General features: G+C 37.4%; 1 protein-coding gene across 8 annotated transcripts in view; it reads left to right on the top strand.

Moving 5' to 3' along the window:
* Nucleotides 1–12,793, top strand: part of FRY (FRY microtubule binding protein) — a 235,081-nt gene that overhangs the window by 153,268 nt on the left and 69,020 nt on the right. For all 8 annotated transcript variants that reach the window (XM_027898290.1, XM_027898289.1, XM_027898285.1 and 5 more), the window contains 9 exons: nucleotides 849–935; nucleotides 2,484–2,743; nucleotides 3,087–3,276; nucleotides 4,695–4,819; nucleotides 5,011–5,068; nucleotides 8,194–8,285; nucleotides 8,487–8,659; nucleotides 10,573–10,733; nucleotides 11,589–11,699. In XM_027898290.1, coding sequence (XP_027754091.1) covers nucleotides 849–935; nucleotides 2,484–2,743; nucleotides 3,087–3,276; nucleotides 4,695–4,819; nucleotides 5,011–5,068; nucleotides 8,194–8,285; nucleotides 8,487–8,659; nucleotides 10,573–10,733; nucleotides 11,589–11,699 — 1,257 coding nt within the window. The remainder of the gene's footprint in view (nucleotides 1–848; nucleotides 936–2,483; nucleotides 2,744–3,086; nucleotides 3,277–4,694; nucleotides 4,820–5,010; nucleotides 5,069–8,193; nucleotides 8,286–8,486; nucleotides 8,660–10,572; nucleotides 10,734–11,588; nucleotides 11,700–12,793) is intronic.

Below are 12,793 nucleotides of genomic sequence, written 5' to 3'. Positions count from 1 at the left end.
TCTGGAACTTTGAATTAAAATTTTCCAAAGATAAATTCAAAACTGCTTTTACAGTTGCTTTTAACATGATTGCTGCAGTGTAGCAGGTATGCGCTTAGTTTATAAAGAAGCATTGATCTCAGCTTACTATTTCTATTTGTCTTGACACTGCAAACATTTCTGTGTACTCAACAATGCAGCATTAATGGCACGTGCCACGTTTAAGAATTTGAACGGAAACATGTACAGCCATTAAAGTTTTCTCTTGGCATGATGTGAATGTAAAATACACTGTAAAACCTTTTTTTACTGCATGTATAATTTTTGTATTGCCAGGATTATAAATTTGTATTGGAAATTAAACTCATTCCTGTAGCATACCATTTTGTAAAAAACACAGCACAAGAGACATTTAACTTTATTCACATACATTTTCCTTCTGTAGTAAAGACCTCAAAGTCTTTTTTATGGATATAGAAATGTGGAGAGTCATGTTGTGTACGGGCAGTCACAGCCCAGTGAGCCATCTAAATGCCTAAGAACACAACTATGTGTGTTCATGGCAAAGGAATGCTTCAATAAACAGTAAGCTAATTTTTCAGTCTTTTGATACCAGTTATCCAAAGTCATTTGGGATTTTCTGATATGTGCTTTTGTTCACTAAGCAGTGAGCTATAGCTGCAAATTAACTTCATTTCAAACCACAACCTGGACTTGGTCCTGAGATTAATACGGAAAAGACAAAATATACCTGTCATTGCCAGTGAATATTTTTAGTATTTTAGATTCATGTCATAATTTTTAGATGGTTCTGTTTCATGTACCAGAAAAACAAGAAGCAGTTAACTTGTGTTCTCTGTGTTATGCAGGATGATGACAGACCTATGATTGATGTCATGGATCAGTTGAGTTCTTCTATTCTTGAAAGTTTTATTCATGTGGCTGTTTCAGATTCAGTAAGTGCTACTCTATTGTTACTGCTTGTGTTTACATAACAAATATCAGACATGAAATACCAGAACTAAAACTGAAATCATACAGCTTTAAGGCTCCAGCCATCCACCCAAGAGTTCCAAGGCTCCACAATGTCCCAGACAATCCGTTCCATGAAAATAATGGTACTATGGATATAGAAGTTACTATGCACAGCAACAAACAAAATTTATAATCAAAACTACCTGGATTCTGGACCTGTACCCAAAAGAACGGTTGAAAAAGTCTTATTGCCAGCACCACCAAATGCTTGAGGCACTTGAAAGTCACTCACTGCTGTCATTGTGTGAGAAGGGAATAAACTTTAGCTCCCTTGTGTGCTCTCTGCCTGCAAACCTGAGCCTAACCTCTGAAGCAATTCCCAGCTGGGCTGAATCTCTGCTTTCTCTCTCATGGGCCTCGTGTGTCTAATGGGCACTAGAAGTGAGAGATTGAGCATTTCAAATGAAAAAGTATTAGTAGAAAACTGGAATGTAAGACAACTTTTTTTGCCTGCTATCTTAGAGATTATTTCTCTATCTCTCTCCTAGAGAGTGGAAACACTCAGGCCTCTTTTCAGCCTCATTAACTTTAAAGCAACAAATGGTCCTTGCCACATGAGTGCCCCTTTTCAGGGCCGTGGTTTAGAGCCCCACACTGGACATGAAAAAGGACTGTTGGTGGTTTAACCCCAGCCAGCAGCCAAGTTCCATGCTGTCGCTTACTCACTCCCCCAACAGCAGAATGAGGGAGAGAATCAGAAGGAGTAAAAGCTAGAAAACCGGTGAGTTGAGGTAGAGACAGTTTAATAGGAAAAGCAGAAGCCATGCACACAGGCAAAGCAAGACAGAATTAATTCACTGCTTCTCCTGGACAGGCAGGTGTTCAGACATCCCCAGGGAAGCAAGGCCCCATCATGCATCACAGTGACTTGGGAGGACAAATGCCATCACTCCAAATGTCTCCCCCTTCCTTCTACTTCCCCTCACTTTATATACTGAGCATAGTGTGTCATAGTCTGGAATATCCCTTTGGCCCATTGAGGTCTTCTTTCCTGGCTGTGTCTCCTCCCAGCCTCCCATGCACCCTCAAATTCCTCACCAACATGGCAGTAGGGAAAGCTGAAAAGGCCTTGGCTCTGTGTAATAACAAAAACATCTCTGTATTATCAACCCTGTGTTCAGCACAAATCCAAAACATAGCCCCATACTAACCACTGGGAAGGAAATTAACTCTACCCAAGCCAAAACTAACACAGAAGGGGACATTGAACTGTGGTGGTGAGGTTGGGGCACTCTGCAGCTAAAAGCAGGCACTGAGCAAGCAAGAGACATTCTGCCTTCATAAAGCATGGATTAGGAAATTCATCTAAAATAACAGCACCTGAGCTCAGTTGTTGCAATTTCTGTAGCAAAGGTTTGAATGTTGTGCTTTCATTCTGCACATTATTAAAGTAGAGCAAATGTGTTGCCTATGTACCTGGTTTCTCACTAGTACAGCAAGGAGTGGTAATTTATCTTTTCTCTCCATAGACAACAATCCCGTTAACACACAGTGTGGATTTGCAGTGGCTGGTGGAGTGGAATGCTGTCCTAGTAAATAGCCATTATGATGTGAAAAGTCCTTCCCATGTCTGGATATTTGCACAGTCTGTTAAAGACCCTTGGGTTCTCTGCCTCTTCAGTTTTCTTAGGCAGGAGAATCTACCAAAACATTGTCCTACAGCTCTCAGCTATGCTTGGCCATACGCTTTCACGAGGCTACAACTGATAATGCCTCTTGTGGATCCAAAGTAAGTGGCAGTCTGCATTTAACTTTAATTTTTATGGGCTGTGTGATTTTAATACAAGGTTTTTTTAGTCTCATGTGTCAGTATGAGTCCACAAGTCCTGCAAGTTGCCACCCAGAGATTAGTGCCACACAGTTTTGAGTTTCATAATTGTAACTTATAAGGTGGAAAACTCTAGTCTTCTACCTTTATTGATTTTTCCCATGTTTCTCCCATTGATTTCTCATGTTTATTTGAAGCTGGTAGATACATAGCATGGTTTATTCCCTTTTAAAATATTTTAAAATACAGTACAATTAAGACTAGGAAATTATTCTAATAATTTTAATTTATTTTTAACTTCTAGTATTCCTGTTAATGCAAAGAAAACAAGTACAGCAAGCAGTGGAGACAACTATGTTACTTTGTGGAGAAACTACCTTATTCTCTGTTTTGGAGTAGCAAAACCCAGTATTATGAGCCCAGGACACTTGCGTGCTTCAACACCAGAGATCATGGCTACCACTCCTGATGGAACAGTGAACTATGATAATAAGGTGATGCATCCTGCTTCCAACAAATTATTTATTTAGGAGAATTTTAAACTGCATCTCCATGCAAAATCTTATCCTAATGAAAGTGTTTCAGTCAGGGGAATATTTTATTTTGATATATGTAAACTACTTATCACATAATTAAGGATTAAAACATCTGTATGACATGATGTATCAATAAATATTTGGCAAAAGCCATGGCATTTTCAAAATATTACTCTTTTTTTTCACATTTTGGATTATATATATTTAAAATATAGAAGGTCTCGACATGTATTTGAAGTCAACTTTAGTTTGTCATCCCATTTCTTTCCTTGTAGAGCACTCTAATTTTTAAATTCGTAACATTAGGCAATAAGGGAGATTTCTGAATGAAAATTGTATTTCTGTTGGACATATGACTGTCAGAAGGAATAATATATGAAACACAGTTTCAAGTAGTAGCAACCTAAGAAAAGTGGTAGCTCTTCAAATGCAATTACTGGAATATTTTAATGAAGCAAGAATTAAGTAAATTACAATACTCTGAACTAATGCAAAGAGATTTCCCAGATGCATTAATTTGTTAGGCTTATTGAGATGATTGTGAGGAGGCAGTGATGCCAAAAAAACTCAGAATGATTAACTGCTCAGAGACTTTTTCATCTGTAAGCAGCAAGGTGTTTGTTTATTCAGTGTTGGGAGCAAGCCAGCTCACGCTGGACAAACTTGCTCAAAGTCATCAGTGCAAAACAAGGTAGTTTATACAGTCTACATACATGATTACATCTCAACATACATATTCATAGGGTTACAACAATCATACATAATAATGATAGGTGGAGTCTAGGCGGAGTCTGGGTGGAGCTTAGGGTGGTGCTTTCCAGATTCTTCTCTTGGCACCAAGTTTTGGTGGTCCTTCAGCCTTTATTTGGGGGTCTATTTCTCTTCTTCCTCACTTTGACCTTCCTACCTTTCTGTTGTTAGTGTCCTAGCTACTGAAGCTTGCAAAAACCCTTGGCTCTAAGCTCTTTTCTCCCATTCAGATGTCTACCTTGTCTTAATTTATAACCTCTAGGTTGATTGTATAGCATTTCTAACATTCTTCTTATGATTACGTTTAGGTCCAGTAAGCAGAACAGAACGAGTTATTAATGTTTTTGCAATGATTTCTTAGCAGCACTGGCGGAGCAGCCGTTGGATGATTTTCTCAACAGAGCAAGATACCTCAGTTAACTCTTTTAGGCCTTGCTCTTGTTTCAGCAGACATCCAGTTAGACTGCTGTATTGATATCCGTAATAGTAATATCATTTCAGCATGTTTTAAAAATACATATTGATTCTTGGAAAATTTATGTTTGTAAAAAAAAAAAGAAAAATGGTATTTACTTATTATTGATATCCTGGCAATTAAATGTCAATAATTTCTAAATATATTTTAGGCTATTGGAACTCCATCTGTTGGAGTATTACTGAAGCAACTAGTTCCTTTGATGAGACTCGAAAGCATAGAAATAACAGAATCACTTGTATTAGGATTTGGAAGAACGAATTCCCTTGTTTTCAGGTACTTCCCCTCCCCTCTTATCATATTCTCAATTATTTGTCTCTAATTGAAATGCTTTATTTTTTTGTAATTTAAACATATTCAAAGGTTTATTTGTGCTTTACACATTTGTTTTATATATTGAATAAAATATTGATTCTTTTGAAAGTACACTACATTTTGTTAACAAATATTTATGTTTTTTAATTTAGGGAATTAGTAGAAGAACTTCACCCACTAATGAAAGAAGCCCTAGAAAGAAGGCCAGAGGTTAGTTGCAAGAATTAAATGTACTAGTTTGTTTAAACTGAAAAATCCATTTAAAAATAGTAATTCTGTCTGTTTGAAATACAAATATACTCTTTTATACTAAGTAACAAGTTAAGTTCTGTGTGCAACAAGAATTTCATTAATTGTATAATTTAAAATAATTCCATTGAAACCTAGTTAATTAAATTGTATAAAAAATGTACAATGTAGAACTCCATTCTGAAGAAAAATTTTCTGTCAAATATGAAACCTTATGATATGGAACTTAGTTATATTAGAAATTCACTTTTTGTGACTCAGCTGGGCTACAAGCACATTTTGTAGCAGAGTTGAGATACACTTTTATTTGCAGAGCAGTCAGGGTCATCTATTTCAACCTCACAGAATCACAGAATGGGTCAAGTTGCAAGGGACCGCAGTGGTTTATCTGGTCTAACCTCCCTGTTCAAGCAGGGCCATCCTAGAGCACATAGCACAGGATTGCATCCAGACGGTTCTTAAATATCTCTTGTGAAGGAGACTCCACAACCTCTCCAGGCTCTGTTCCATGTTCCAGTGTTCAGTCACCTGCACAGTAAAGAAGTTCTTCCTCATGTTGAGGTGGAACTTCTGTGCATCAGTTTCTGCCCATTGCCTCTTGTCCTATTGCGTGGCACCACTGAGGAGAGCCTGGCCCCATCCTCTTGACACCCTCCCTTCAGATACTTGTAGACATTGATGATGTGCTCTCTCAGTCATCTCCTCTTGAGGCTGAACAGGCCCAGCTCCCTCAACCTTTCCTCATTAAACATGCTCCACTCCCTGAATCATTTGTTGTCTTCCACTGAACCCACTCTGGGAGCTCCATGTCTCTCTTGTACTGAGGAGCCCAGAACTGGACACAGCACTCCAGTGCTGCCTGATTTCAGGGCCACAAACAGTCCCTGTCTCTGCTTGAGAGTGTAGACGCAGCCATAATGTCCATGCTGCTCTGCTGAGAAGTCTGCACAGCTGCGCACAGAAAGCAGTGGGATGGCATTAATACTGTCCTCTACCCAGGCTTGTTTACCTGGTTCTCAAGGAATTTCAAACTGTATATTTACTATTCTGTCATCCACAGCGATTTCAATAAGGTAACATCATGGTGATCTGGTCTGCTGTCCCCATCTGCCAGGTCATAGTCTTGGGTGCAGAAGCCATCAGAGAATGGTGGACAGGACAAAGTTAAATCATTAATAGGTGGATAGAGACTCTCAACTATGCCCAATATGGAAATAAACAAAAAATAATTCACTTGGCAGGTGCTTTATTCAAGTTAAGTTTTACATGAACAATTCTTAATAATTCTGTGTCTGGCAAACGTCCACTACCATTTCCACTCTGTGTGGCTTCACACCTCAATTCACTTCTGTGGCTTCCATACCTATGAAGTCATTGATTTGAAGGTCACTTATTTTGATACTGGGCAGAAGTGGATTAACGCACATTAGTGCAGCCACTTGCCACTGCATTTTGCCTGTGCACCATTGAAGGCAACTTAAACTTGAAAGGCCTTTTCTGGAGACATACATATCCAGTCTACCCTCAGGAAAGGAATTGTGAGAATTAATTCAGAGGTCTACAGTATACTGTAAAAGCAAATTTAGTACATGGAAATGTCAGAAGAGGAATATGAGAACAAGAGGCTTCAATGTTAATTCCTGTGTAGTTCCCAGTGTGAAGAAATGGGCCACCTTCCTGCAAACAGTGCCACCAGTAAACCCAGGAGTGAGTGTATGGGTCATGTAACTGTAGAGAACACGGCAGGTCTCCATGTCAGCAGGCAGATATCCAACACACCAGAAATAATGTCCTTGAACTGACATATGCTATGACTAGGAAGAGGATTACCAGCATGGCCAAGAACTGCAGGGGTAAACCAAAATGGACATTGCACAAGTTCCGCCCTGTGGGCACTGTCACAGAGCTTGCCAGATCGCCTCTGACACTGTTGCAGGAGGCAACTGTGTCTGTTAAATACTGTGTTACAGTAAAGATCCTTTTTTCCCTACATGTGCTGCCTGGAACCTTTAAAGTGTAACAGGAGAGAAACAGGGCTCTGAATAGGACAAATCAAATGGCATAATGATTTGAATGAAACCTTTGGCTACGATGCTGCAGAATGCCAGTTCTGGGTCAGAATACCAGGGAGAGCATCATTTTCTTCTCCCACGCATCTACTGCTGGCCATAGGCAGAGCCAGAGCCCTAGATGAGATAAGCCTTTGATCTGACTCAGCGTTCCCATTCTTATGTTTTGAAGAGGAAAATCTGAGCTTTGTCTGAGCTTTTCTTGTTCTGTTTGCAACTTTCTTTGAGTGCAATAGCAGCTTTTTGACCTTCTCATGGTTTTTTTTACTTAGTGGAGATGCAGGATACAAACAAGTCAATTTAGCCTTTCAGCAAAGAATGGGCCTTGTTGCGTTTGCATCTTTCCAGTCAAGATAGAAGAGAAAAAGGACAGCTTTCTGGAACACAAAGAGATACAATGAACCAATTAACAATCGTGCAGTCCTGTCCTATGGGAGGAGTACATTAACTGTGTGTACAGCCCCTGCAGTCGACATACCCAAGAGTGTACTGGAGCGGTGTCTGCTAGGAGCTAACTTAAATATGGGTGATCATGTCGCTGCAGCTTTTACAGGTTCAAGAATGACTAATCACTAAAATATCTCTCTGGGGTGTGGATATATGTTCTGCACTTTACAGTGCTTCCAACACCCAAACTAGATGACGTTAAGTTGACATGAATATCCCTGTTACCTGAAGATAACGTGGTTTTTGGCATGTGAACCTTGAATATTAGTTATTTTTTTTATCCAGTATTTCATTTATTTCATTTCCACATTTTCAGTAAATAATAAGGTAGCTGATAACAATTTTTTTCAATAATAGTGAAAAAGACAAATTACTGATTGTACTCAGTTCTTTGTTGGTGCATAAGCAGAGTGTTTTGGTGAAATATCCAAAAACACTTGAGTTCCTTCATGAAGAAAATTCTTGAACTGGAATTCCTAAATCTTAATACTGTATTGACATTTCTGAAGCTACTAGTTTTTAATGTATACACCTAGGCATATAAAAATGGTTGTTATTTTAAATTCCAAGAACAAGAAACGTCGAGAACGCCGAGATCTACTGAGGCTGCAATTGCTGCGAATTTTCGAACTACTTGCTGATGCTGGTGTTATAAGTGACAGGTAGGCCTATCACTCATCAAAAATATTGATCTTTTAAGTGAAATAATTTTCAGTGTTTTCCACACTGAGATTATGTTGGTATGTTCTTTGAAGAATTGCGTAGTCTATCAGATATGGAAAGATTATTCTGCATTTCTTCAGAAAACTGTAGCATAACTACACTGTTACTCTATATTAATGTGCAATTTTCCTTTATGCTAGTACAAATGGAGCCTTAGAAAGAGATACGTTAGCCCTTGGAGCCTTGTTTTTGGAGTATGTTGATCTGACTCGCATGCTTTTGGAGGCTGAAAATGATAAAGAGGTCGAAATCCTTAAGGATATGAGAGCACATTTCAGTGCAATGATTGCCAACTTGATTCAGTGCGTTCCAGGTATGATGCTGAATTGTCTCAACATACTATGAAATTGCATTTAATATAGGTATTGGAAAAGTAATTTTTTATTTCTTCTTTTTTTTTCTGTGCTTTTTTACTTCTTGTGAATTTTCATGTAACAAATGTTAAGGGGAATGTAAACAAAAATATGTTCAAAAGTCTACCAAGAGTTAAATTTAAAAAAAAAAACAAAAACAGTAAAGCTTGGTGAAGCTTATAATACTCAGTTATAATCAGCTCTTTAAAAGCCCAGCAAAGAAATTTTCTGTGACCCTTAATGACTCCAGATTTCTTTGAAATAAGGCCTTATTTTCTTTCCTCTGACTTGATTGTCAGGCTCTTCCTAAACTCTGGCAGGCATTGGAGAATATAGGTAGGTGCAGAAAATGTACAGTATTAAATGTAGTCAAAAACTTGCCTGAGGTGTTTGAGACCTTGTTGCCTGAGTCCAGTTGTATCACCAAGATTTCTCCAGTTGAATTCATGCTTTTTATACATTGCAAGATCACTTCAGAAATGTAACGTAATTCCATTAGCAAAGAAGAAAAAAAATCCCTCTGCTTTAATGGCCTCCATGTAATTACTGAATGATGAGGTCTGCAGCTTACTCAGTCTAAGTCTGTTATGTCCAGATCATCTATGACAAGACATAGCACCATTGGTAGCAACAAATACAAAGGAATTCAAAAGAGTAAAGTGAGGGAATAAATAATGTACAAATGCTTTCATGTAAGTTTTCAGTGTGTAAATTTTTTCAAAGTTATATAGTTGCTTTCAGCTATAAGATATATAAAAATTATATAATAGTCGAACAAAATAAAGAAAAAATGGCATCCCTGTTATTCTCTAAAAACATCCTTTTGAACTAAATGATGCCAAGTTCTTAGCTGCCAACAGCAAACAGAATACTTAATTTCTTTCCTTTATTCCTCTTCTATATGATATTCATTAACAATACAGTATTTCTTTATTTGCCATATTTATTTCTTTGCCTTCCTCTCTGCATTCATTCTGACGTTCTATAAGGCGCATGACCAATTAAAATCATTGTGTAAAATTGAGAAAATACAAGGACTTAATGCATTTCAATAATTCAGAGATATATTTCTGCTAACAAGACAGCTTTAAAATGTATCAATAACTAACAAAGCCATAACAGCTCCTAGCAAACAAATGTTTATCATGTCAAGATCTATCACTTTTAGCCACTGTTCCTACTGATTTGCATAAGTATTGTTTAGTTAAACTTTATTGGCTTCCACCACAGTTTCTACATGAAAAATAATTGGCAAGTAGCAGTTTGCCAGTCTCTTTACAGTGAACAGAGTATGGCCTCTGACATCATGTTTTACTGAGGGGACTTAAAGCTATTATTTACAAGAATTCGCTTTTTTTTCCTCCACATGGTTAAGAATTTATAGATATTTTTTCACTTGCTCAGGTAATTTGGCTGTTCAGAACATATACCACATCTTTGTCGTAAACAAACAGGCACCAAGCTTCTTCTATTTGTTGTCCCTACCTATTACTGTGTTAGAATAAGATGTGTGTATTGTTTAGGCTTGCATTTAAAGGATCGGAGAAAACAAGTACATATTTGCCATGGAAGGAATTCAAAGGCAGTTAAACCCCTGATTTTATAATTAGGTTTTTGCATGCTTTTCTAAAGTCAGATGTACATGTTTGTATAACTACCCATTAATTCAGAACAGAAGGCTCTTAGAAATAAGATGCATCTCATTCCCTTCATTAGATTTTTAAATGAGCTTAGATACGTTGGAGTAAATGTATACTGAACATATAAAAACCCTCCCTTTTTGTAGAAATTTGAAATTCATGTCATCATTGTGCCATATGAATGTGTATTCAATATTAACAAATCACAACTATTTCTATTTCTGTTCACTTAGTTCACCACAGGAGATTTCTCTTCCCTCAGCAGAGCTTGAGGCATCACCTGTTCATCTTATTCAGCCAGTGGGCAGGACCTTTCAGTATTATGTTCACACCACTGGACCGTTACAGTGATAGAAATCATCAGATTACAAGATACCAGTATTGTGCATTAAAGGTAATAAAGTTTACCACTACCCAAATTGGTAACAGCATTTTTTCAGTCAAAATACAAGTAGTTGTGGGGTTTAGTTCCTTTTATTTCACAGAAATTTGAATTGGCATACTCAATGCAAACTTGTATGCTCATATATATGTGTACAGTGGTATCACACAGTACAGCACTTAAGTTATGTATTTCTTTCTTTGTCAACACTTTTCAAGGCTAATTATTTTCAAAACCAGAAGGCATTTAAAAATTTTACTTAGCTGTTCATTAACAGGTTATCAGATTCAGCAAGAGGATCTTAGGCTCTGAAATTAGGTATAGTACCTAATTCAGTATCTCAGCATACTGAATCTCTGCCGGTGTACATCTTAGGACTTTCTCCCATACTTGCCTGGAGACATGCCCAGTAATGATATACTTTTGTGGCAAAACTAGTTGTAACTCCCCTGCATAAATAAGCTGGGAAAGAAATACCATATGTACTTACATAAGCTGCATCACTTGCTGTAAAACAGTTTTAATTTTTGCAGAAACATAGTATTGAAAGCTCTGAGTATATTTTAATTGCTTTTGTAGCTTGATTTTTGAAGACTGGGTAAAATGACAAAAGGTATCTTGAATAACTGGGAAGCTGGGCAATAGTATTCCCTCCAAAATGCTTGAAGTGAGCATGATCTTGCATCCAGTAAACCCTATAGCAACATAATTATTGAATTCTAGCAAAATCATCTGTTACCTTTTTCACCAAAGTTTCCTCAAAATGGGAAACAAGTGGCAGTCCTGTCAGCCTGGATCTGAGCTAAAATCATCTGAAAGGAGCATTATGTTACTTTTTTGGGTAACTAAAGTTTCATGTGTTTCTAGGCCATGTCAGCAGTGCTCTGCTGTGGACCTGTGTTTGATAATGTTGGTCTTTCCCCTGATGGATATCTTTACAAATGGCTTGATAACATTCTGGCTTGTCAAGATTTACGTGTAAGTACTCACCAAAATGCAACACTGATGAATAACTTTAATGTCTGTACTGGGTGAATAAAGAGTTTGTGACTTTAAGAACTATGTCTGTATACATTCTAAAAATCCATTACTGCTTGGTTACATAGATGCTGATGAAACAAATCTGAGTGAAAGTTGTGTGGGTTAGGTCTTGTAAATAAGTGATGAAAGAAATTATTCAGGAAGGGAAAGGGTTTTTTTTTTCTTTATAAAGAACATGAAATAGATTATTCTTGCCATTTTCTCCTCCATTTCTGTGAAAATGGGCTTTGATTTAGAAACTACACAGTCATAGTTCTGCATTTGTAGCTAATTGAACTGTCTCTTTGATTAACAAGGAGTAGATTGGAGATTTTACATGAATTGGAGAGAGAGAGAACAATCTTTCTCTTTGTGGTATCTTGCACTTTGACCCACTGTTCTCCCTAAAAGTCTCATATCAGCACACATGACTGATTGCTAACAAAGGCAAACAGCAAAACCTAAATGCCTGTGAGGCAGCTAGAGGATATAGGTAAATACAGGTAATTGATTAGGATAAATAGTTCAAATTTCTTTCCCCTAAGCTAGTCACTTCAGTTCATGATTAATCCCTGTAATGAAGAATTGGAACTAAACCACATTGCCTATACAACTAGTTCAGATTTAGATGAGAAGGATCCTACCTGGTCCATTAACAATAAGTATCATTTGCAGTCTTTACAAGTAGATAGCTATACTTATTACAAAATATTAATAGGCATTAGTATTTGGTGTTCCAGTACTATCCTATACAGTCCAAACCTTACCTGTGTTGTGTTTGTAGCAGTGATGGTACTAGGATAAAGTGACACAAGGTCTTTATGGAGAGTTGTTAGATTCCGTGGTGTGGTTGGATTAAACATACAAGTTTCATACCCCCGGGATTTCAAAAGGTATTTTTCTTTGTCTGCCTTGCTTCTGCGTTAGTCAAAAGAAGGATAAACATGAAGGCATGTCACTGTGAAATTCTCAGGAAGTAGAAAGTCAGTTAAGTCACTTAATCAATAAAAGTGTAAGTTGCCCAAGAACACCTATCAAATGTCATAGATTTT

Source organism: Empidonax traillii, unplaced genomic scaffold (genome assembly GCF_003031625.1).
Source record: "Empidonax traillii isolate 1590-97213 ecotype Southwest subspecies unplaced genomic scaffold, ASM303162v1 scaffold589:size398478, whole genome shotgun sequence".
Taxonomy (NCBI): Eukaryota; Metazoa; Chordata; class Aves; order Passeriformes; family Tyrannidae; genus Empidonax; species Empidonax traillii.
This window is presented reverse-complemented; position numbering and strand designations above follow the sequence as displayed.